At 49.5% G+C, this 21,008-nt stretch overlaps 9 protein-coding genes across 18 annotated transcripts; 5 read left to right on the forward strand and 4 right to left on the reverse strand.

Moving 5' to 3' along the window:
- Positions 1–95: 95 nt before the first annotated feature.
- Positions 96–2,789, forward strand: FOXG_00365 (L-lactate dehydrogenase (cytochrome)). 4 transcript variants are annotated; one of them, XM_018376665.1, is made up of 4 exons: positions 96–461; positions 531–1,808; positions 1,867–1,940; positions 2,012–2,789. In XM_018376665.1, exons 1-4 carry the CDS (start codon positions 434–436, stop codon positions 2,096–2,098), a joined length of 1,467 nt encoding a protein of 488 aa, XP_018232274.1. In that variant the 5' UTR covers positions 96–433; the 3' UTR covers positions 2,099–2,789. The 4 variants fall into 4 exon arrangements, with proteins under 4 accessions (XP_018232274.1, XP_018232276.1, XP_018232273.1 ...); XM_018376667.1 differs by having other exon boundaries at positions 110–461; positions 531–1,940; XM_018376664.1 differs by having other exon boundaries at positions 110–461; positions 1,867–2,789.
- FOXG_00367 (uncharacterized protein) lies at positions 503–6,980 on the reverse strand. Of its 3 annotated transcripts, XM_018376671.1 has the most exons (5): positions 6,734–6,850; positions 6,605–6,671; positions 5,280–6,529; positions 5,162–5,208; positions 503–5,107 (listed from the first exon to the last, which is right to left on the reverse strand). In XM_018376671.1, the coding sequence occupies exons 1-3, from the start codon at positions 6,812–6,814 to the stop codon at positions 5,919–5,921; spliced, it is 759 nt and encodes a 252-aa protein (XP_018232279.1). In that variant the 5' UTR covers positions 6,815–6,850; the 3' UTR covers positions 503–5,107; positions 5,162–5,208; positions 5,280–5,918. The 3 variants fall into 3 exon arrangements, with proteins under 3 accessions (XP_018232279.1, XP_018232277.1, XP_018232278.1); XM_018376669.1 differs by having other exon boundaries at positions 503–5,208; positions 6,734–6,980; XM_018376670.1 differs by having other exon boundaries at positions 503–6,529.
- FOXG_00366 (uncharacterized protein) lies at positions 2,794–6,556 on the forward strand. The gene is made up of 3 exons (XM_018376668.1): positions 2,794–4,605; positions 4,665–5,217; positions 5,269–6,556. The coding sequence occupies exons 1-3, from the start codon at positions 4,460–4,462 to the stop codon at positions 5,599–5,601; spliced, it is 1,032 nt and encodes a 343-aa protein (XP_018232280.1). The 5' UTR covers positions 2,794–4,459; the 3' UTR covers positions 5,602–6,556.
- Positions 6,981–7,461: 481 nt separating the features above from the next.
- FOXG_00368 (pre-mRNA-processing ATP-dependent RNA helicase PRP5) lies at positions 7,462–11,200 on the forward strand (the record flags this gene model as incomplete). Its single annotated transcript, XM_018376672.1, has 3 exons — positions 7,462–7,794; positions 7,849–8,257; positions 8,312–11,200. The coding sequence occupies 3 exons, from the start codon at positions 7,462–7,464 to the stop codon at positions 10,972–10,974; spliced, it is 3,405 nt and encodes a 1,134-aa protein (XP_018232281.1). The 3' UTR covers positions 10,975–11,200.
- Positions 8,369–12,521, reverse strand: FOXG_00369 (uncharacterized protein). 2 transcript variants are annotated; one of them, XM_018376674.1, is made up of 3 exons: positions 12,410–12,519; positions 11,644–12,295; positions 11,110–11,560 (listed from the first exon to the last, which is right to left on the reverse strand). In XM_018376674.1, the coding sequence occupies exons 2-3, from the start codon at positions 12,045–12,047 to the stop codon at positions 11,509–11,511; spliced, it is 456 nt and encodes a 151-aa protein (XP_018232283.1). In that variant the 5' UTR covers positions 12,048–12,295; positions 12,410–12,519; the 3' UTR covers positions 11,110–11,508. The 2 variants fall into 2 exon arrangements, with proteins under 2 accessions (XP_018232282.1, XP_018232283.1); XM_018376673.1 differs by having other exon boundaries at positions 8,369–11,560; positions 11,644–12,521.
- Positions 12,522–13,657: 1,136 nt separating this feature from the next.
- FOXG_00370 (uncharacterized protein) lies at positions 13,658–17,058 on the forward strand. 4 transcript variants are annotated; one of them, XM_018376676.1, is made up of 4 exons: positions 14,050–15,754; positions 15,820–15,966; positions 16,017–16,460; positions 16,532–16,938. In XM_018376676.1, the coding sequence occupies exons 1-3, from the start codon at positions 14,230–14,232 to the stop codon at positions 16,241–16,243; spliced, it is 1,899 nt and encodes a 632-aa protein (XP_018232285.1). In that variant the 5' UTR covers positions 14,050–14,229; the 3' UTR covers positions 16,244–16,460; positions 16,532–16,938. The 4 variants fall into 4 exon arrangements, with proteins under 4 accessions (XP_018232284.1, XP_018232287.1, XP_018232286.1 ...); XM_018376675.1 differs by having other exon boundaries at positions 13,658–15,754; positions 16,017–17,058; XM_018376678.1 differs by having other exon boundaries at positions 13,658–15,966; positions 16,017–17,058.
- A 134-nt stretch (positions 17,059–17,192) lies between these two features.
- FOXG_00371 (60S ribosomal protein L35) lies at positions 17,193–18,614 on the reverse strand. Its single transcript, XM_018376679.1, has 4 exons — positions 18,420–18,614; positions 18,066–18,205; positions 17,757–17,982; positions 17,193–17,665 (listed from the first exon to the last, which is right to left on the reverse strand). Exons 1-4 carry the CDS (start codon positions 18,420–18,422, stop codon positions 17,660–17,662), a joined length of 375 nt encoding a protein of 124 aa, XP_018232288.1. The 5' UTR covers positions 18,423–18,614; the 3' UTR covers positions 17,193–17,659.
- On the forward strand, positions 17,636–20,886 carry FOXG_00372 (uncharacterized protein). Its single transcript, XM_018376680.1, has 3 exons — positions 17,636–18,843; positions 18,898–19,011; positions 19,070–20,886. The coding sequence occupies exons 1-3, from the start codon at positions 18,775–18,777 to the stop codon at positions 19,571–19,573; spliced, it is 687 nt and encodes a 228-aa protein (XP_018232289.1). The 5' UTR covers positions 17,636–18,774; the 3' UTR covers positions 19,574–20,886.
- On the reverse strand, positions 19,557–20,948 carry FOXG_00373 (uncharacterized protein). The gene is made up of 2 exons (XM_018376681.1): positions 20,456–20,948; positions 19,557–20,390 (listed from the first exon to the last, which is right to left on the reverse strand). Exons 1-2 carry the CDS (start codon positions 20,815–20,817, stop codon positions 19,712–19,714), a joined length of 1,041 nt encoding a protein of 346 aa, XP_018232290.1. The 5' UTR covers positions 20,818–20,948; the 3' UTR covers positions 19,557–19,711.
- Positions 20,949–21,008: the final 60 nt, after the last annotated feature.

Genomic DNA, 21,008 nt, shown 5'->3' on the forward strand with positions numbered 1-21,008 from the left:
ACAGACTCAACACGCTGCTCCATGTTTTTTCGGCCAAGGTCGCCGGTCATGATCGGGATCCAGTCCGACCCAATGGCGGGCAACGTAATTGTACACAGCCTTGTATTTCGTGCCATGATGAGACTGAACAATGGATATCTCCATGTAAATTATATGAATCCTTGCTCATGAGAGCGTCCTTGTGATTCGAAGCCGCCCCATCAATTTCTCTTGGGCATTTAGTCACATTTCCGTATCAATTACATTCTCACAACATCTGCGTCCCACAAACCACCCCCAAGGAAACCCCCAATTCTGAGAACCCAATTGGAGGCGGGACAGTATCTGCCGAGTCTGTAGATCAGTCAAACTGGTCTTGACATCTTTAATAGACCATTTCGCGCCACATCTTTCCTCTTGCAACTCAATTGACTCGACTCTGCACATACACAGAATGGCCAAGGTTTTCGACGCGGCTGAAGGTATGAACAACGCCGATTGGAACTCAACAATGTTAACAGAGGGCGCAATAACTGACACACTCGCGATAGTGGCCAAACACAACACCCCGGAGAGCTGCTGGGTCATTCTCTATGGCAAAGTCTACGATGTGACTGAGTTTCTTCCATCGCACCCCGGTGGTAAGAAGATCATCCTGAAGCTGGCGGGAAAGGATGCCACCGATGAATATGATCCCGTTCACCCACCGGGAACCCTCGAGGAGAACCTCAAGCCCGAGAATATCCTCGGTGAAGTGAATCTTGAAACACTCACTGACTCCCAATCGACCGGCGAAAACACCACCACACAGTCCCGAGATAACCAGCCACCACCAATGGCATCACTCATGAATCTTGATGAGATCGAGGAGGAGGCTACCAAGCGCATTTCGAAAAAGGCTTGGGCATACTACTTTTCAGCCGCCGACGATCTATTTTCAAAAACGTACAACAACCATGTCTATAAAAATATACTTCTTAGGCCACGCGTATTTGTTGATTGTACAGCTTGCGATCTTTCAACCACATTGATTGGCAACAGAGTCGGGCTACCAATCTTTGTCGCCCCTGCTGCTATGGCCCGTCTAGCTCATCCCGATGGAGAACAAGGCATCGCCAAGGCATGCTCTCGATTCGGTGCCATGCAGATTGTGTCGAACAACGCGTCGATGACTCCTGAGCAAATCATCGAGGGCGCAAAGCCAGGCCAGACTTTTGGTTGGCAACTCTACGTCCAGAACCAGCGAGAGAAGAGCGAGGCTATGCTCAAGCGCATCAATTCTATGCGAGAGTACTACAAATTTATCTGCCTGACCCTTGATGCGCCTGTTCCTGGTAAACGCGAGCTGGATGAGAAGCAAAACTTTGATTACTCTGAACCCAGTCCTGCCAGTGGTGAGAGCAAGCCCGGTGCTGGAGGTGTTGGTCAACAGCTGTTTTTCGGCACAGCGGCCGACTTGACTTGGAAGACAACTCTTCCCTGGCTAGCTGCTCACACAGATCTACCCATCGTTCTCAAGGGTCTGCAGACTCATGAGGATGCTTATCTCGCAGCCAAGTATGCTCCTCAAGTAAAGGCCATCATCTTATCGAACCACGGCGGTCGTGCTGCCGACACAGCCCCTCCAGCTATACACACACTTCTCGAAATCCGCAAATACTGCCCTGAGGTTCTGAGCAAGGTCCAAATATGGGTTGATGGAGGCATCAAGCGAGGAACAGATGTTGTAAAAGCATTGTGTCTGGGAGCCAGCGGAGTCGGTATTGGGCGAGGTGCTCTCTTTGGACTTGGCGCTGGTGGCCAAGCCGGCGTTGAGAGAACACTCGAGAGTAAGTTGAGCCTGTGATTTTGAGAATGCCCGAACCCCGGCTAACACATGCAAAACAGTCCTCGAGGCAGAAACAGCAACATGTATGCGACTACTCGGAGCCAAGAGTATCTCGGAGCTCGGACCTAAATTCGTAAGATTTCCCCATCTTTTCCCCAGACTCTGCTCCCCGTGGTTGGCGATCTCGACTAACTCGCTTGGCAGGTCAATGCTCGACAGGTGGAACGAGATATCTACGATGGGGATTCAGGGCTGGACCGTCAGGGCTTGTGGACAAAGTCTAAGCTGTAAAGTATGAAGCAGCAGGCGGCGATATCTTCATATGCCAGATGCAGCCTCGGCTTGGATACTAGATCTCCTTCAGTCTCCACTGCAATTACCAGGGAGCCCTGTTTCCCTAATCGAAGCGGCAACAGCGGGAGCTCTCGGGGAAGACGGCTTTGGTAATATGGTGGGCTGGCCAACACCGTTGCCTCTGGGTAACATCGCGGGGATAGGGAAAAGTGAGGCATAAGAATCTCTCTGATGAAATCCTTCAACTTTTCCACAGTACTAATACATTTCGAAAACATTATTCCAAAGAATGAGTTTCTCTAAGAAATTGGGATGTTCTCACTGCAAGTAAAAAATTTACAATAGTAGTTCAGGATAAAACTGCCAAACTTTTGATTTCACCACTATCTAACCTTGCAGGGGGAATCGTGGCCCGCTTCGGAGGCAAAAGCAATGAGATCTGAAAGCTAAAATTGAGTAATCACGGAGGGGGAATAAGGAGAATGATACGATACTGTACGAAGGGCTGGCCGTAAATGTTAGCTGTGCCGAGGAGGCATCATGCGGCGCAGTTGGAATTGGTTTCTAGGGTTGCCTGGCGATGTGTGAACTAATGAAGTTTGGGTGTTTCAGGAAGAACATGTCATGGAAAAAGTCACGGAATTCTCTGTAGAGACAAGTACCGATCAGTTCTCTGTTAATCAATTTATCTTGCCCTGCAGTCATGGCGGAAATAATAAATAGATTCCACAAAGCCAAACTATGTAGTAGTGATTTGTGGTGACAATGCAGGGACAAGGGTTATCAAATCAAATCACACCCTGGGCTTAGAAAACTTGGAAACCAACCATACCATGAGAGGATGCCCGGCCGAGATGGTGTGTCACAGCCGGCCCTCCCAGAGGGCACATGGATAACTGAGCTGAACCCCTCTGCGCCGCTTGCTTCTCTTGGAGCCACTCCGAAGCTCAGGTGCCGCTTTCTAACGTGGCGTGTCGTGTCATTCATGCCAATCAGAATAAATTGGTTGGTTGTCATGACAAGCCACTGAACAACTTTAAATATTTGGTGCAATGTAGGAAGAGGGGTGTTACGACCCATCAACGATATATGACAGACAATCCCAACCGTCAATGACGATGCATTTCCGTTGGACGAACATTCCAACTTCTGTTCGACCCGGTTGGGCTTAGTCTGCTTGCTGCTTGATGTTGATCGTCGAATTGAGAAAGGAGGGCGCAGGCTTCTGTGTTGGCCTAGCTGAAGGATGTTTCGTGATTCGTCGGTTTTAATTAGCAACCTCAATTCTATGCCTGTCGCGTGCAAAGTTCTCTTCTCTCCGTTCGGCACATTCTTTTCGTGGATATTTTGACTCTATGAGCTCATCTTTCAGTTGGCATGGTGTCTCATCGTGGAAACACAGAGTAAGAAAAAGACGACTCCGTTTGATGATTCCTCAACGTCAACAACCTCAGCCACGTAAATTTGCTTAACCAATTAGGGACGGCTCAGGAACACTTGCTAATCAAAAGTATCCTATATAGACCTTGCCACCAGACAATTCAAAAATGTATTGTTTAAAGCGGCGGCAGGGTTCAAGGAGGCTTCGATTTGTATCCAATGTGTTGTATCATGTGCCATGTCAAATCGGCCCAGTTTATGCCCATGCTTTGCCCTCAATCTGAGGGGTCCTTTCACAAACAAGCTTTGTTAAACTAGGGAAAGAGAGCAAGGTTGTCTGAGCGATCCGCGATCCTGCGTGTATGCAGCAGAAGATGGAGGGCGTGCCGGGCATCGTCCGGGTTAATCAGCGCGGTTTGGCGACGTCGGACAATAGACACAGAGACTGCAAGAAGATACCCCATGTACATGTGGTGCTTCCAGGAGATTCACAAGCTGCCGAGGAACAATGGATATAACGGACCAGGAGCCTAAGAAGCAGGAGGGCTTGACCAGGGTCTTTCAATCGAAGGAAGCATCCCCTCTCCACCCCCAACCCATGCGGGGCAAACCTGGGGAATAGCGCCGTGTCGCTCATCGGACACTTGCCTGATTGGGCAGTCAATGCCCGGGTACAGATGCAAAGGGACTCGGATCATGGCGATCTAGTCCCGCCAAGGTTGAAGGCTGCATAGATTATTTGTGGGTGTCGTTACTTCCTTCTTGTTTCGCCGCAAGGTTTGCAGATTGCCAGTTCGACCGAGTAGGTGAACCCTGGTGGAAATACTTAAATTCGGCCATTGTTCCCTCTTCATCGCCATTTGGTGTATGTTGAAGATTGGCTTGTTCTTCACTTCCACGACGTCGGACCTGTCCTGTCTTGTTACAACACCCCTTTCACACCCCTAATTATCCTTTCTTTCCTATCATCAGGTCAACATGTCGGAAAAGAACGACGTCACCCAGACCGAGAATGGGACTGTCCCCAGGTCCAAGAAGCGAACTTGCGCGAGACACTGCAAACGCTTCTGGTGGGTTTATCTCATTATTCTCTGCGTCATTGTTGTCATCGTGGTTCCTGTGATGTGAGTTGCAAGCCGCTGTTCTTTCAAGCGTCCATTGCAGAACTGACTTTACCCCTTAGAATTCTTGTCGCTGTCCCGAAGATTGCACAAAGTAAGATCAACGAAGCCAAGTTGGAAATCCAATCCGTTCGAATTCTTGACACCGAGAGTGACGCCTATCTCATGGAAATCGATTCTTCTATCACAACCGATGGCAAGATCCATGCCAAGGTTGATCCTTTTGAGGCTGATATGTATCTCGAGGATTGGCCAGCACATGTGGCGTTTGCTACCGTGAAGATGCCAGAGACCAACAGCAACAAACACCAGGTCGTCAATGTGAGCCAGCAGGTCACAATCACCGACATGGAGGAGTTCACTCGTTTCAACGTCTGGTTCCACAACAATGAGACAGTCCGTGTCACCGTATACGGAAAGACGAAAGTGAAGCCAAGCGGTCTATCGCGCAAGTACGGCGTCACCTTCAAGAAGACATTGGAACTCAAGGGTCTTAACCATTTCGCTGGCACTGAAGTCAACGACGGCCACATCGGCTTTGGTAGTGGTAAAGACGGACCCAACTTCAACGGCACCACCACGATTCCAAACGCTTCCGTGTTCACACTAGATAATGTAAGCTATCGTTCACAGTCGATGCATTTGCCAAACTAATCGTGAATTCAGGGCAACGTCACCTTCACAAATTTTGTTGGAGATATTGAAGTCGGCACCCTGACGATTCCAAACTTGGTGCTCAAGCCAGGTGACAACGTCGTCAACATCACCGCCAGCATGAACCAGAGTATTATACTCAACGCCGTCCAGCAAGAGCCCTACTGCAAAACAGGCATCCTCCCCTTCAAGTTACTGGGCAAGTCGGTCATCAACCATGGTGAAAATCTTACCTATTTCGCCGCAGCACTGGCGAGTTCAAATCAAACAGTTGAAATCGATATTGGTGCCATTTTGAAGAAGGACCTCGACTATGAGGTCAAGTGCCAGAGCAAGAATGATTAATCGCAGAATTCATTGGGATTTTGGGCTGCATGCCCTGTGTGCATGGAAGCAACAGAAAGGTCATGAATTATGCAATTCTGGTGGCGATGGATGATGTACGCCGTCGGGTCGATTAATGTAAAGCTATGAGGAGGTGGTGGTTTGACCAAAGGCGCGGGCGGTTATAATGATACCTTTGATGCGAGTCACCCTGTGTCCAACAGGTCTCTGAATAAAAACTTCCGGCTCTCCATCTCGTGAGTGTGATGTCTGCTTGTCATTTTCCTCGGCAAAGTGCTGTCGCTGCGATCATATGTTGTGACCTGGCGCCTTCATTCTTAATCCCAACTACTTTTCCGTTTCTCGCCTCTTAAGAGTCCACTTCTCGCTGTTGTATCCTGGCCTGCCGATGTTGACGATGGGACAAATTCAACGGTCGTCCTGGTACCAGTGTTCTTCTCTGCTTCTTTCTCCTTCAGCACTTTGTCGTGGCTCTTCCGTAGCTTCTCCTTGAACGCCCATTCTGGAAACGCTGCAGGATTCCACAAATCCGTAGCTAATGTAGTTGAATACTGACTGTGCTCATCGACTTCGACAAATCTCATCAGTTTATCCATCAAACTGGGATTTTTGAGTGCAGTTGATTGCTCCAGTTTGGCATTGAAGTGTGTTCCCTTCTTCTTGAGCTCAAGGAATTTCTCAAATTTCTTGTTTGTGCCGGGCGGTGGTGATCCTGGGGGCGATGGGGGAATGTTTAGGTTAGGTGCTGATGGTAACGTCAGGTCACGAAGAAGAGCACGATTGCTCGAGTATGGTGAAGCAGATCTAGATGCTGCATCTTGATCATCTAGAACAGCTCCTTCCATGGGTGGCAGGAAAGGTCCCAAGGGCGCAGCATTTTGTTGAACTGGTCCGATGGGAACATCTTCCAGACTCTTATACTCAGACGCTACATAGTAGCAAGGTCAGAGATGGCTTGAAACGGAATCAGGTATGTGGAGAGTGCGAATGAGGAGGTCCTTACCCAATGTATTGGTCTTCTCCTTTACTTCTCGATCTTGCTGTTTGTCATCTGTAGTGTTCACTCTTTGCTGATGATAATTAGACAAAGTTGTTGCTATATGGTGGAGAACAGTCATGGGAAATTTCTTACCTTATTCTGAGATAGAGGAGGTTCGACCTCTTGTATTTCTTCCTCATCATCGCTGCTTGCATATCCGACGAGGCCGGCCATACTGTCACCTTGAACTTTGAGATGTTGGAGATGAGACTGACGCAGTCAATCAACATGAAACCGAGGTAGCTTGACCTAGAATCCGTTTGGGACTAGCGCGGCTCCTGTGTGTGGGTCTTTTTGTTGGATAAAGCCCGGATAATGAACCCCAGACTTTCAGCCCATCAGCCTTCCAATGAAGCTAAAGTTTCATTCTCACATCAACACAACGGCCTTCCCTATATTCATCCAGAGGCAAACTGCGGCGCCTGATTACTCGGACAAGGCGCTTGAGGGAAGCTTACGGGCCTGTAAATTTGCGCCGCGAATATACGATCACGCGCTTGTGGCGCATTGCCTAGGCTTCGGCCTTCCGTTTCAAAGTACTACTCACCAACGAAGTGTCCTGCTGAGCCTGCGAGACCACCAATAATGGCTCGGCCGAGAGACTCGCGCTCACCAAGTCCTGCAGGCAGCACCCACAGCTCTCGCCGTCACCGCAATGATGATCGTCGAGCTAGGGATCGGCGTAACGATGGACGGGACCATCGGCGACGTAGCAGATCACGCAGTCCAGATGTGAGAAGGCAACCACCTAACTATGGCCGGTATAGACAGAGCATTACAGAATAAGAGTGAGGATCTGAGACTGCCCGAGGAACTAGGAGATGCCCAGGACGAATTTTCGCCTAAAGAAGCAGAGAAGAGACCGCTCTATAGACCGGCGCGACGACAATTATTACCGAGGTGGACGACGAGACCACCGCGAAAGAGATCGCAGGAGATCCCGAGAACGCTACGATGATCGCAATCGATCACCCGATAGGCGACACAACCGCAGCCGAGAAGGTGATCGGGATGTGAGAAGGCGAGGCGACTCCCGCAACCGCACCCCTGGGCGCCGTGAGGGTACGGCTGACTCCCTTACTCGCAGCATCCGTGAAGATGGTAGAACACAGAAGATCTCACTTGGCGACAGTGGGAATCCCGATACTGAGGAGGTTCGATTGCAGTCTCTCTTTCATGAAAGTATTGCTAATGGATGTCGATTGCAGAAACCCAAGGCTGATTCTGGACAGCCGGAGGTCAACAAGAAGGCTGAACGATTAGCCAAACTTGAAGCGTGGAAGAAGAAGAAGGAGAATGCGAGCCAGAAACAAAAAGAAGTAAACCCTAGCCAGACAAGGAACCTCTTGGCTGAAATGGACAAGAAAGCGAGTGGGGCGTCCTCAGAAACAGTTTCTCCATCAGTTTCTGCGACTGCTTCGCCGGCTGCAACACCGACTGTTGCTTCACCTGTTGTCCCATACTCTGGCAAGTTTGACCCTAAGGCCATCGCAAAGAAATCGGCAGCTTCCCGGACACATGAAGGCGTAAAACCAGCCTTGGGCTCTCTGGGGGGGCAGCCCGAAAAGCTCCCGGTCCCTGCCAAGCCCCCAGTGCCTGTAAAACCGTCTACCAGCGGTAGGTTCTCATCCTCGGTTCTCCCTTCAAGCTCAACTGACAAACCTATCTTAGCATCGGCTCTCCCTGCGAATCGAACAAAAGCTAGTGGGTTTGGATTCGTGAAGAATAATGCAGAAACTGACAAGCTCCCCACTAAACGGAAGCTTGACTTGGATGAAGAAGACACGACTAAACGAAAACTTACTAAGCTTCCTGCCCTGCCCATCGAGGCTGACGACACTCCATATGCCGATCAGGATGATGATGAATCCGATGGGGACAACTTCGCGGAGACTGAAGAGGAGGCCGCCGCCGCTGCTCGTGCAGCTCACGAGAGACGGTTGCAGGCAGAGAATCAAATGGATACGGGTGAGGAAGAGTCAAAGACGACCGAAATCCAGATCAATGGAGATACCATGTTGAACAACAACGCCGCTCAACCCGACATCACCACACAGATGGAGGTTGACGAGGAGGAGGATGACGTCGACCCACTGGATGCATTCATGGCTGATCTCAGGCAGACAGACGTGAAACAACCGGCTAGGACATCCAAAGCACAAAAGATCCAGGAGCCGGAGGCTTACTTCAGCGACGATGAATATGATTTCAATAAGAAGGACACGGGTGACGCAAACGCCTTGCTAGCGATGACTGCGAAGCGAAAGAAGAAAGACATTCCGGCGATTGATTACAGCAAGATCGAAATTGAACCTATCCGCAAAAACTTCTGGGTCGAGCCAGCTGAACTCAGCCTACTCACAGAGGCCGAGGTAGCTGATCTTCGCCTAGAACTCGACGGCATCAAAGTCAACGGAAAGGATGTTCCCAAGCCTGTTCAGAAATGGGCGCAATGTGGTCTGACGCGACAAACACTCGACGTCATTGATAACTTAGGCTTTGAGAAACCTACCCCCATCCAGATGCAGGCTCTTCCTGCTCTCATGTCTGGCCGCGATGTCATCGGAGTGGCGAAGACTGGTTCAGGAAAGACAATGGCTTTCTTGCTTCCCATGTTCCGACACATCAAGGACCAGCCTCCATTGAAGGATACAGATGGGCCTATCGGATTGATTATGACTCCAACACGAGAACTTGCAGTCCAGATTCATCGAGACTGTAAACCTTTTCTCAAGATGATGGGTCTTCGATCTGTCTGTGCTTACGGTGGAGCGCCCATCCGAGATCAGATTGCTGAACTTAAGCGTGGCGCGGAGATCATTGTGTGTACACCTGGTCGAATGATCGATCTTCTAGCTGCGAACCAAGGGCGGGTTACTAATCTCAAGCGAGTTACATATGTTGTTCTTGATGAAGCTGATCGAATGTTCGATATGGGTTTCGAGCCTCAGGTCATGAAGATCTTCGCAAACATGCGACCTGACAGGCAGACTATCCTCTTCTCGGCTACGATGCCTCGCATCATCGACTCGCTGACCAAGAAGGTACTCAAGAATCCTATCGAGGTTACAGTGGGCGGTCGTAGTGTTGTGGCAAAGGAGATTGATCAGATCGTTGAAGTTCGAGATGAGCCATCCAAGTTCCTGCGTGTTCTCGAGCTGCTTGGAGAGCTCTACGACCGTGATGAAGATGCCCGCACCCTCATTTTCGTGGAACGTCAAGAAAAGGCCGACGATTTATTGAAAGAGCTTATGATCAAGGGTTACCCCTGCATGTCCATTCATGGAGGTAAAGATCAGATTGATCGTGATTCTACCATCTCAGACTTCAAGAAGGGTGTAGTGCCTATCTTGATCGCTACTTCGGTGGCAGCTCGTGGTCTTGATGTCAAGCAACTCAAGCTCGTTATTAACTACGATGCACCGAACCACTTGGAGGATTATGTTCATCGTGCTGGCCGAACTGGTCGTGCTGGCAATACTGGTGTCGCTGTCACATTCGTCACGCCAGAGCAGGAGAACTGCTCTGTCGGCATTGCCAAGGCTCTTGAACAGAGTGGGCAGCCGGTACCAGAAAGGCTCGACGAGATGAGGAAAGCTCATCGTGAAAAGGTCAAATCAGGCAAGGCCAAGGACACATCTGGCTTTGGCGGTAAGGGTCTCGATCGTCTTGATCAGGAACGTGAGGCTGCCCGTCTCCGCGAGCGCAAGACCCACAAGGCCGAGGGCGAGGAGGAGGAGGTCAAGGAAGATAAGAAGGAAGAGGAGGACGATAAGGCAGAGAAGGCTCTCAGTGCGATCCGCGCGGCAGCATCAGGCGTTCAAGCCCGCGAGTCAGCAAAGGCTGAAGGCGCAGAAGTGAAGCCTACCCAACAGGCAAACATTACTGGTGGAGTAAAAGACAAGTCCAAAGACCCGCTCGACAAGGTCAGTTCAGCCGTCTCCGCCATCAACAGCCGCCTCGGAAAGGCTGGCCAACTTCGTGCTGGTCAGCCCATCGACAACAAGGGCCCAGATGCTGGTGCGTTCCATGCCACATTGGAAATCAACGATTTCCCTCAAAAGGCCAGATGGGCTGTCACCAACCGAACCAACGTAGCCAAGATCCTAGAGGCTACAGGTACATCGATCACAACGAAGGGCAACTTTTACCCACCGGGCAAAGAGGTTCCCGCAGGAGCCGAACCAAAACTGTATATTCTCATCGAAGGCGATACCGAGGTTGTTGTCGGATCCGCTCTCAGCGAACTCACACGCCTATTAAGAGAGGGAACAATAGCTGCTGCAGATGCCGACAGTCGAGCACCAGCCAGTGGACGATATACAATTACCTAGCCATATGAGGTCTTTTGCTGGAAGACGTCGGCCCGCTGCTTTCATTACACTTATATGGACTGGTTCGTTGATGGACGGCGTTGCAGAGGCTACGTGGAAGTTTGAAGAAGAAGAAAATGTATACAAATAGGAGTTAATCATGGCGTCGCATGCCTACTTCGGTGGAAAGCCCTGAGGGAACATTGGTTAACGCTGAGCCCACCGAGTTTTTGAACTTGTAACGTTTTCGAAATAAAACATCTATAATCTTGTTTGAAAATACTCTGAAATAAGAATCCAACTGAACATGGACGAAAATCTCGGAACTGCTAGGCGCCATTGGATGACCACAATGTGTAAACGCTGCCTTCCAATCCGCATTCTCGTGGACCAGCTACTCTGCGCCATCTTCTGACGTGTCTGCTCTTAAGAAGTCAACACTGAATCATCATGCCCAATTTCGTGCTTCAGCTGCTTGATCGGCCTCACGCGCTCGCAGCTGCTCTTGGCTAGCGTCCTTGAGGGTTTCTGAACGTGTCTGTTTCTTCTGTGCTGCTAGTTGTGTCTGCAACTTTCCGCCTGGCTTTGAGGATGCTTTTGCGCGCGCCTGCAATGTTCAGTCAGTCAAGATAACAATAAATGTTGAGATTCAGAACACCATGGCAGTCACGCGATAGGGGGCGATCTCACCTCTGCAGCTTCCGCGGCTTTCCTCCGGGCGTCATCCGTCTCTCCTGAAGCTTCCGCAGCTGGACCACTTCCCAAAGTCCTTGGCGGGCCTCCGACCTTTTTTGGAACCGGCGCTGTGCCAGCGGCTGGAGCGGGAGCGGAGCCCAAGACTCTGCCCGGCTGCGAAAAAGCCTCTGGCTCTGTCTTTCCGCAGATGTTGCCCATGGCTGCCGATGGTGGGGTGCGGTGGGTTCAATATTTTCTGTTGGGCTACAATACAGGGGATAAGTCAAAGAAAAGACTGGGCGTGTGCTGAGATTGCCAGATTGAAATTTGATGAATTGAATTAGAGCGTTGTGTGGCAGCGAGAGACGTGAGGCTGGAGTTTCTTTATGCCAAGATCCGAGGTCAGGAGGGGTTTCCATATAGGGAAACAGGGTCGGAAGCGTTAAGCTTTGTTTGCGATACCCCCAATCGAGTGTTGGTAAATGTCAGTGTATAAAGATATCTAGTGGCGATCACTCAGTCGTGGTGAAGTCAGTTACTCCTTGTAGTCAACTCTGCGGTCATATAGAACTTGCAAAGGATGATCGTGATGGGTTGAGGGATGGAGCGCTGCGCCTCAGGAGGCATGTGAGCAACGTCGAGGTAAGGCGGGCGATGCAAACATCAGCTGTCAGGCCTATTAACTCAAAGAAACACTCTCAAAAACACACCTCAAGCAGTATACCAACTACCTATATAATAGCCTAAGATAAGCCTTTTAGCTTATTCGCTGATTACGTACCGTTAGTCTAGCTGCATAGTGCGAGTCGCAACAGTAGGCAAATACAACTACTTCAATTTCATCGACTACATATCTTTGACAGATAATGATGGTAATCGCATTGGGTTTCGAGTGGCTTGCATTGGTAGGTATATCTCTCTCTATCTAAGAGGTCTTCATACCCAAGTTTCGAGTGACGAAGACGGAGAGCATTACGGAGTCAAGTGGGTCTACATCTGCCGTACCCGGAGCGGGGAGTTGCGGTACCGGGAAGACTGGACGGAGGTCGCTGCGAACATGGAATCAGCCATTCGTAAAGACAAATTCTGAAGTTGTTCATAGTCTACATGTTACATATGGGCGTCAACTACATCCGTATGCGATTGTATCTAAATATCTAAAGTGGCTATCCACTATCTGTATTAATTCGAAGCCTATCTATCTAATGCAAGTTAGACGCCAGTCAAACATACAGCAGCCTCGACAAGTTTTGTTTTACTTTCAGTACAGAAATTTCATAGCGGGTCTGAGTGGCTGGTGTCGTTGTCAATAGATAAGGTCAGGTAGATAGATAATACAATAAGATGCACAAGCATAGGGTAACCACCTGAAAACTTGAATTTATCACCTCAACTCTCTGTTCAATTAGCACATGTGGTTCACATGGTGGTAGGCTAGTCATTAGAAATATGTAATCCTTATTCCAGCTATACCTACCACTTGTTGGTAGAAAATCGTACGGGTTGGATACGATTACGTTGTCATGGGCATAGACGTGCATCAACACAAGCTGATACTGAATAATGGGAACAAATATTCACAATAGCTATAACAGTGAACAACGAACAAACCAACTGAAAAAGAGACCCAATAACGAAGGCAAGACCAGAGCTTTAGCCATCCGGGGGTATCGATCCGCTGCAAGTCCCTGAGCCAGTTGTATGGGCCATATCGTCAGTGCTCTAGTCGGAAAAGTTACCGAGAAACATGCTGGAGCGATGAAGTGGATTAACTGCACACAAAGTACTATACAGAGACTATGAGATTCCATCGATGCAGAAATTGGGATGTCATAGTCATTGGCCATATCCATACATGCAGGCGATCAAGAGACATGAACCCCACGCGGAAGATGGAGTGATCGACTCGACTTTGAGGTATTGAACCAGTTCGGCTATGGATTTACAACAAGCGAAGCATAAATACTGACCGAGATTGGCATCCCACGTCCTCAAACCCGCCCAGTTCCCCAGCTCAACTTTGGTGACTTGTCTTCCAGCTGACGGGACTGGCTCTTCACGGGTAAAGCAGGGTTGGAAGAAATCGTAAGCCCTCCACTTGCTGACTTATTCCCTCAGGTACATTATTACTTAGTGTTAAAAACTATCCGTTAGTTCAGGAAAGATAGAAGCGAACGAATGCCTACTGCCTCTGCGACCTGGTAGGTACTCAGCAACCATAGATTGCTCTTGTCTTGCTCTCCCAATCCCTCCATCCTCATTGGCTGAGCATAATTATTCCAGGAAAGCTGGTCCCACTAAAACGCACCATGACCCACTGGAGTTCACAAAGTGCCTTAGTGTCATACCCTGCCCCTCCACCTTCAACCCTTTGAGCCGCCTGGCCATCCGGGTTCTCACTCTCATCGATTCTCTTGGGCCGTTCGCAGCATCCCACTAGGGCCGCCCAGGCCTTCGCATTATCATACTAATGCCGTCGATGAGCACCTCAATCATAAATTTAACTCAGAAACATTCGCGCGCGAAAGGATAAAAAAAAAGAGAGAAGCAATCGCCGTTATCAAACCGAGCGATTGCTGTTGTGATTCCATATATGAAATCATGGACCACTCAGCGCCTTTCGCTCATCATCACCAGCAGCAAAACCAGCCAACTTCTTTCGAATCCGAAAAAGTCGACTATGGATTTGACAGTTTGCTCGGTCACGATACCTGCCTGACACACGGTCTCGATTCTCTCGGTACCTGCAACAACACTGAGAACGCTTGTCTCGATCAACGCTGTTTTGACCACTATGGTAAAACTGCTGCCATCAAGAACGCTCTTGACATCGGCCTCGATCTTAAGCACGGTACTGATACGATCTCCCAGCGTCATGACCAGGCCAACAACGCCCGTTCCACGAGGGCAAAAAGCCGTACCCAATCAAACATATCCAGTTCTCCTGCAAGAACATTGTCCACTGCGGCAATGAGAGTCTCAGCGCACCGACAAAAGCGAAGGAGACAGTCTGAGCAGACGCATCAATATCATCACCAACTGGACTATCAGCAGTCGTCGCATGTGCACCGAATGCACTCTCCTCATAGCATTCAACAAGATCAGAATCTCCAGCATATCGACCCCACAGCCGTTCTTCAGACCGTCAACGAGAATTTGCAGCACAACTTCAACATGCCACTGTTAGACAGCCAACATACATCGTTTGGCGAATTCCAACACCAGAACCATGCGTTTTCAATGCCCAGTCTCTATGATCGTTGGCCACAAGCCGTTGCTCCCTCCTGGGCCAACATGATGGGCCAAGCCAACGTCGCTAATTGCATGCCAATGTCGTGGACACAACATATGGGATGCAACAACGCCGCCTCTGTTGACTGCACTTCTGCATGCGGCGATGCCAAATGCTGGAGTCAATGTGGCGATGGAGATCATGCGGACTGCTGCTTCGATGCTTCTTGTGACGAGTTTGACTTCTCCCATGCTGCCTGTTGTTTCGAACCCACTTGTGCTGCTCTTGAGCCATGCCTTGATGCCTCTTGCCAGGAGGCAGCAATCCCCTGCAACGATTCGCATTGCGTGAGCACCACCGTTTCCACTACTCCGGCATCTGTGTCTGTTACAACGCCCTCGGCAGAACCTGAACCCGTGGTCAATACCCTAATGAGCCCAGTCGAACCAGGCCAGGGTGTTCCTCTGGATATTGACTCCGCGATGGGTCATGACTTTGGCGATTTCTCTCATGAAATCGGACCTAGTTTTACTGAGGATCTCAACCAACACGTCGGGAATCTTGCAAGTCGTCCCAGTGGCCCAGGGCTGAGCCATAATGGCGCCTTTTCTATGCCTTCACAATCCCCCACACCGAAAACCGAGTTGGCTGAGAAGCAAGCCATAAAAGGAGAAGCCGATTTCACCTGCCAATGGCTTTGTGAAGGAGATGGCGTCCTCTGTTCCAAAAGGTTTGGAAGTAATAAAGAACTCCAGGACCACTGTAAGAATGAACATGTCAAGACTCTGCAGAAGGGCGAAAATGGGTTCTGTTGCACATGGTACGCTTGTATAAGACCCGGTCCATTCTCACAAAAGAGCAAATTGGAACGGCATATGCAGACGCATACCGGATGTGAGTTGTCCCAGATGGTTGAATATCAGGCTCCATCTCGAAGAACGTACTAATTGGTCTGATAGACAAACCAGTTAAATGCGAGATTTGCGGCATAATGCTTTCAGCAAAGCAATCCCTGGAGCAGCACATGCGTACCCACTCAGGAGAGAAACCATGGAAGTGCGAACATCCGGGGTGTGAAGCGCGTTTCAAGCAACAGAGTGCTCTTAGTAAATATGTCAACTCCTGGCTCAATACCAAATGCTAACTCGCTCTTTAGCCATGCACATGCGCACGCATACAGGAGAAAAGCCTTTGCAGTGCGAAATCTGTGGGAAGCGGTTTGGTGAATCTTCCAATCTATCCAAGCACCGTCGCACGCACAATGTTCGTGGTAACCACGTTTGTGAGCACTGCGGCAAAGACTTTCATCGGCTGGATCAACTTCGTCGGCATCTGCAAACTCATCTGCAAGATGGCGGCCGCAAGAGTAGCAAAAGCTCATGAGATGAAGCTCTAAAACTTCCCACAGTTGGGGATATCTCATTTTGAAAGCAAAAAAAGGAAAGTGCTGTCATTTTGGGATTTTGAGGTTGGTACTGGCGTTGAAGGTTTTCCTAATTAAGCCGTCTTGAAATTTGTGATGAAAACTGGCGTTCCTGGACCATGCTGCTCCGGACGAGCCACATGATATTTACGAAGTGAGCGGAAGACTCAGATAAAGGTAGATAGATACCCGATTCCATAATGGACACGAAAAAGATCAAGCTCTCGAGTTGATTGACCATGATCCAGAATGTTCGGCCGAGCGCGACAGGTACTGGTAGTTTAGAATTGGAGCATACTGTGTCCGATGTCGTGTAATGATATCGTTTTGGCAATGGGGGGAGGCCGGGAGGGGTATTTCAATCTTCATTGTCGCCCTCTGATAGTTGTTCATTCGTCCCGCATACCGTCCATTGAAAGTCCTGACTGAAGGCGTGAATCTCAGAAAACTGTACAACCAACTCTGCACTTGAGAATAGTTGGATGCCTATCATTGAGACCACCCCTTTCTTCCATTGAGACATAAGCGATGCACAATATATTGGTTAATCCGCGATCCTTTCGAATTCGATTCTTTAGCAGATCAAATTATCATTCACTGCCTTTGCGGGGTCCTCTTTTAAACGCTGATGCATTTGATACATTCGAGGGGCCCAATTAATAAAAGCAATTTCAGTGACTCATATATGAGATCAGTGAGGCAAAACGACCAACAGGTGTGTCCGGTTTGGTGAAGCTGAAGGGAAATGAGGTGAAAATGAGAAGCTAGGTTTCCTCTATGTCTTTTACTCATTGATGGAAAGATGTCGTTGGGGTTATGGTGGGGGTGACGCGGGTTGGAGCGATCCGAGGCGCCTCAGAGACCAACCGAATGTGGCCGACCCGTACGAAAGAATTTTATCATATATAGGTCCAAGAGAACCAGGTCAGTTTGAATCGAATTGATGAATTAACGTAAACTAACGCAAGATCTGGGGTATAGTCTCAGACGAAATATGGTAAATTGTCTATCTTTCAGGTTTCTGCCAAAGTCATAGGCTTTGATTGTCCAAGAGTCGATTGTCCAAGGCATACGACCTCCTCCTACATGGACGCAACCATCTTGTCACAACTATCACAAGGATGCACTCAGAACTTCTTGATCATGACCTCATTTTTGTTTTTAAAGACTGCCTGTCCAGGCAGTCCATTGTGGACATGCCGTCCCGAATCGAGGCCCAAGCCGGGAAATAAGTACAAGTCAGACCGAGATTCCCTGAGCCATGCGATGCAAATTTCGAAGCCTTTAGTTCAAAGAAAAAGCACGCCACGCCCTCCATACCCCGTTTCCTTTCTACCCGTTGTCCTTGTCACGCCAGAAACTACAAGCATTTTAACTTAAGCCTGCAATTTGTCGTTAGTATTTTGGTTCTCTGAACAAGTGTCTTGCCATATATAGAGTTCTGAATCCTCCAAAGGCGTCGAATCATCGTACCTTGATGGCGAACTTGCGCTGAGGGAAGTGAACAGTGCGCTTCTTGGTCTTCTCGAGGACGCGAGACTTCTCCTCAGGTGATAGTCGGCGACGGATGGCACGAGTCTGCTTGGGTCGGAGGTCGAGAGGGGCGTACTTCTTGTTCTTGTAGAACAGGCGAAGCTGAGCCCTTTGCTTGGCGTTGATAACGGTCAGGACACGGGCGATCGACTTGCGGATGTCATGGCTGTTTGAAACGCATTAGCGATACGCCACTTTTGATTTTACGATCTCCTTCAACACCAATGTTGCAGAGAGAGAAATGCTCACATCCTGTTCAGCTTGGAGCCAGAAGAGGCGACCTTCTGGATGCGGAGTTGACCAAGCTCGGTCTTGAGCTCAGCGAGCTGCTTTGTCAAATCATCCTTGTTCTTGCCCCAGAGCGCACCAGCCTTGACCTTGCCCGACGACTGCAACCTGTCAGCGATTTGTCCTTCCCATATTCATGTTTTGTGTGTTGCTATATCGAAACAATGGCCGAGGCTCGAGGGTGGAAAAACGATCGTGAATGTGTTTTGTGTGTTTTGGTCGATGAAAAGTTCGAAAGATTTGACAGCCGCACGAGACGCCGACAAAACAAGCCGACAACTACCGTGACAGAGGGCGAGGATTATTCGTACTCACCATCTTGAATAGCTTCGAAGTGGTATGCGAAGTGGTGTCGACGAGGTGTTGGGAAGATATCTGCCTCAAGCTTTCAGTGTCGCGATATCGTTGCCGTGCGCAGGTTAGAAATTTAGGGCTTTGAGGCAGGCAGTGGGGCAGCCTCCTGCACAAAGAATTTTGATTTCGGAGTGGCACGTGTGATATCACGTGACTGGATCCAGACGCTAGCGTAAGGCGGTGTGAGTCCCGATTCTGCCATCCCTCGGACATGGGTCGTCAGGGTGTTGATGGGTGAGGTGGAAGGCTAGTTCAGGTTGACGATTATACGAATACATCACCATATTGTCACGAAGCCAGAATTTTAATAGACAGAATGTCGACAACGAATGGAGTCGCCGGATGGGCCCAGCTTCGACAACAAGCTCGACAGTTGGAGACCCAGGTACATCAAACAATACCATGCGCCAGACTATTAGCTGACGTCGTCGTAACTTAGACGGAGACCTTGTTCCACACATATTCGCAGTTCTCGACAGCCTCTAACGTACCACCAAAGCCTACAGAAGAAGAGCGCGAAACAGAAAGAAAGTTGGAAGAATTGCTAGAGAAGGTATGCGCTGATTTTGTTCGCTGGTAAGCTGCTATACGACATACTAACATCGCATCAGCGCGAAACAGTCAACGACCAGCTCACTCGACTTCTTGATTCCGAACCCAATCTCGCATCCTCCGCTTCAAAACAGAACAACCTGTCCCTCCTTCGAAGGAAGCTTACTGGCCATCAGAGAGATCTGGCGCGCCTGCGTTCAACGCTACAACAAGCGCGCGATCGGGCGAACCTTCTGACCAATGTCCGCTCGGATATCGATGAATACCGCCAGAACAACCCTGAAGCTGCCGAGGCTGATTACATGCTGGAAGAGCGCAATCGTATCGACAATAGCAACAATATGGCGGACAGTGTTCTCAGCCAAGCGTACGCAGTTAATGACAACTTTAATCTGCAGCGTGAAACCTTGGCGAGTATCAATCGGAGGATTACGCACGCGGCAAGCCAAGTACCTGGGATCAATACGCTGATCGGAAGGATATCGGCAAAGAAGAGGAGGGACGGGATTATCATGGGAAGCTTTGTTGCGTTCTGTTTTATTGTTTTCTTCCTCTTCTCGTAAAACTGACGAGCTTGCCTTTGTATAATGCACAGGTGTTCAGGGGTATCAGCGTGTTTGATATTGTACAATCATGGTGGGACCATGGATGTCTAGGATGTCTAAAGTTACAATCGTCTTCCTCTACTAGAAGGCGTCTAATTACAGCATTTTTGGAACCTCAAGATGGTGTTTGCCTGGATGTTGCTCCTTTGCAGTGGCGGGCAAGGTAGCTTCGTTCCTCATCTCATCGACTATACGTGAGAGGCCCTTTGCCAAGCCCTCTGCTTCAACGGGATGAGCGGTTCCGCTGCCCGCCCACCGAACCCGGCAATACTGATCGACAAGAAAGACGTATCCGACCTTGCTGTTGAGTAGACCGATGGATTCGCGAATGTCGTCGGTAACGCCTCGTCGCACAAGGAAGTATTTGTCCCAATCCTTCTCTGGGAACTGCTTTCGCAATGAACCCATGAAGAAACGCACCAACCATGCCTTGCCGGCATTATCTTCATAGTTGATGTGGACAATCTGTGTCGTACCCGGGTGTTTGTTTAGCACTTCATGGAGCCCGGGGTTTTCCACCTTAGATGTAAAGGTCGCAGCTTGCTGCTCGGCCCAGCGGCTGCTGAAGAAAGAGACGACTGTTGCCTTGCCAGTAAGGAGTGGTGTAGTATCGCGTGGGTTCTTATCCGTCTTCAATAGAGTTTCGCCGTAAAAGTTGGGGAAGAATAGTGACAACTCGGCCTTAAATAGGCGTGGGGGCGCGATGAAGGATTTACCCTCATGGTATTGAAGGTTGCCCCAATCTCGAAAGTACGGCCGTGAAATCTTCGCAGTTCTGTGTACAAAGAAGCGTTAGTGTGTGTGTGTGTGTGTGTTACCAGCCGGCCTTTATGGTCTTACAGCTCCTTGCGCCGTTGCAAGTGCTTGTCATAATTAACAAAATCCTCACGTCGCTGTCGCAGCGATCGACTATCAATTCCAGTGTTCTCTCCAGCTTTAGGCGGTAGGGGCATTCCGATCGGACGAGGAAGAGGTTTCGGTACGAAGTGTCCTTCTTGTCGCTTTCCATAACTTCGTGGAGCCTCAATTGGCTTAGCAACATTTTCTTGAGGATTCAACGATGCGCCAGATCCAGGCTTTTCAGTCCTCGCTAGTCGGATGGTCGAAGTGGTGAACGAGCGACGAGCCTCGCAAAGGAAACATGTTAGAGGTCGGCGAGTGAGGCCGGAGAGGCTCAGCTCGAGTCGTCGTGATGCCATCATGGCTGGCAGGGGAGGGGAGGGGACGGACTTTGCGGCTCTCCAAACCTGAGATCCGACGTTGGAAAATTCACTTGAGTTTCCATAGAGTCCCCACGTTTGACGGGAGCAGTGGAGCACAGGGCCATTGCCTGTATCGGCAGTGTGGGGGTGAGATAGAGCCGAAGATGCGGTTCGATCGGGCTTAGTATTCG

This window comes from Fusarium oxysporum, chromosome 1, assembly GCF_000149955.1.
Source record: "Fusarium oxysporum f. sp. lycopersici 4287 chromosome 1, whole genome shotgun sequence".
NCBI lineage: Eukaryota > Fungi > Ascomycota > Sordariomycetes > Hypocreales > Nectriaceae > Fusarium > Fusarium oxysporum.